This window comes from Apteryx rowi, unplaced genomic scaffold (genome assembly GCF_003343035.1).
Source record: "Apteryx rowi isolate R43461 unplaced genomic scaffold, aptRow1 scaffold_3178, whole genome shotgun sequence".
In the NCBI taxonomy this organism is placed as follows: domain Eukaryota; kingdom Metazoa; phylum Chordata; class Aves; order Apterygiformes; family Apterygidae; genus Apteryx; species Apteryx rowi.
Genome location: NW_020449617.1, coordinates 1 through 1,528, shown reverse-complemented (window position 1 = coordinate 1,528; position 1,528 = coordinate 1). Strand labels below are relative to the sequence as shown.

The 1,528-nt window shown below is 46.1% G+C and overlaps 1 protein-coding gene across 1 annotated transcript; it reads left to right on the top strand.

The window, feature by feature from the left end:
- Window positions 1-48: 48 nt before the first annotated feature.
- LOC112968455 (C-C chemokine receptor type 5-like) lies at window positions 49-1,522 on the top strand (the record flags this gene model as incomplete). The annotated part of the gene is made up of 2 exons (XM_026070727.1): window positions 49-337; window positions 987-1,522. Coding segments are annotated over exons 1-2 (552 nt in total), but the record flags the coding sequence as incomplete, so codon positions are not given.
- Window positions 1,523-1,528: the final 6 nt, after the last annotated feature.

Genomic DNA, 1,528 nt, shown 5'->3' with positions numbered 1-1,528 from the left:
AAAAATGCACTACCTCTTTTTCCTTTTCTTTCACAGAAGATTTATAGTCCACGCTGACAGAAATAGAAATCTTTTATGCTATTTTAGAAGCTGTCTGCCTATCTGTTCTTTCAATTGTGAATTTCCATGCAGGTCATCAGCTGAACAACGCGTCCAGTGTCTTTCCCAGAGGACATGACTGCGACCTATTTTCATTCCACAGATACCTAAAAGCAGCACGTTTTCATGGCCCACATCTGACCTGAACTGTGTAAAGAACACAACATTTGCCTTTTTATCCCAGATCAACACTGTCTACTTGCCTGCTCTGCAGTAGCCAGAATGGCAGATTCACTGGGTGAGTATTCTTGGTGCTGCAGCAAGATCGTTTCTACACCACCAGCAACCCCATTCCCACTGACATTAAGGCTCTCAGTACGGCATGAACAACCCAGCAGTCAGTTAGGTTTTACCCGTGCCAGAGTGCCTTTGCCAGTGCCCGGCCCTCCTTGGGTGAGGGCTGCAGTGTGGGCTGCACGACGTGAATGTGGCTGGGCTGCTGAGGAGAAGCGCAGCCACACGCTGCATGCCAGCTGCTGTGCTTTCCCCTTCCTGTCTCTCTCTGGCCCTTCTGAAAGCCACTGTTGAGCACAACGGCCCCAAACTAACCACTGCTAGTGTTAAACTCATCATTCCTCTGCTTCCAGCTGAGTCCAAAGCCTGACACGCTCTCCTGAGGAGGAAAAACGGACCATACAGAGTACATGTGGAAAATGGCATGTAGCACACTTCCAACATGCAGCAACCTGACTTCATAGCTATAGAGATGTATGTGTGTGTGCGTGTGTGTGCTCTGCAACTTTATTTTCTTCTAGACCTTAGCATCAGCAAGGTTTATATGCTCAAGAGGCAGAAGTAATCTAGATGAGGGCAGCAATGGGTTTCATTCCCTTCAATGCAAGGCTATGGAGTTTCYTGCCATTAAACATCCTTTTCTTCCTTTCTAGATGAACACATGCTGGAAAACTACACCACTGACTCAGACAGCTTTCTACTGACAACAGAATTTGACTACAGTGGTGCAACAGCATGCACGAATATTGAAGAAAAGAACTTTGCAGCRAAATTTTTGCCGCCGCTTTACTCTTTGGTGGTGATATTCGGCCTCATGGGCAACATGCTCGTTGTCCTTATCCTGGTAAAATATAAGCGATTGAAGAGCATGACTGACATCTACCTGCTCAATTTGGCAATTTCTGATTTGCTGTTTATTTTTTCCCTCCCTTTTTGGGCTTATTATGCTGCCCAGGAGTGGATTTTTGGAGACGCACTCTGCAGAATTCTCTCAGGTGTCTACCTCCTTGGCTTCTACAGCGGGATCTTTTTCATAATCCTGTTGACCATAGACAGGTATCTGGCCATAGTGCATGCAGTGTTTGCTTTAAAAGCCAGGACAGTTACCTATGGCATCCTCACCAGCACTGTCACTTGGGCTGTTGCTCTTTTTGCCTCTGTTCCAGGAGTAATATTTCACAAAAGTCAAAAGGAA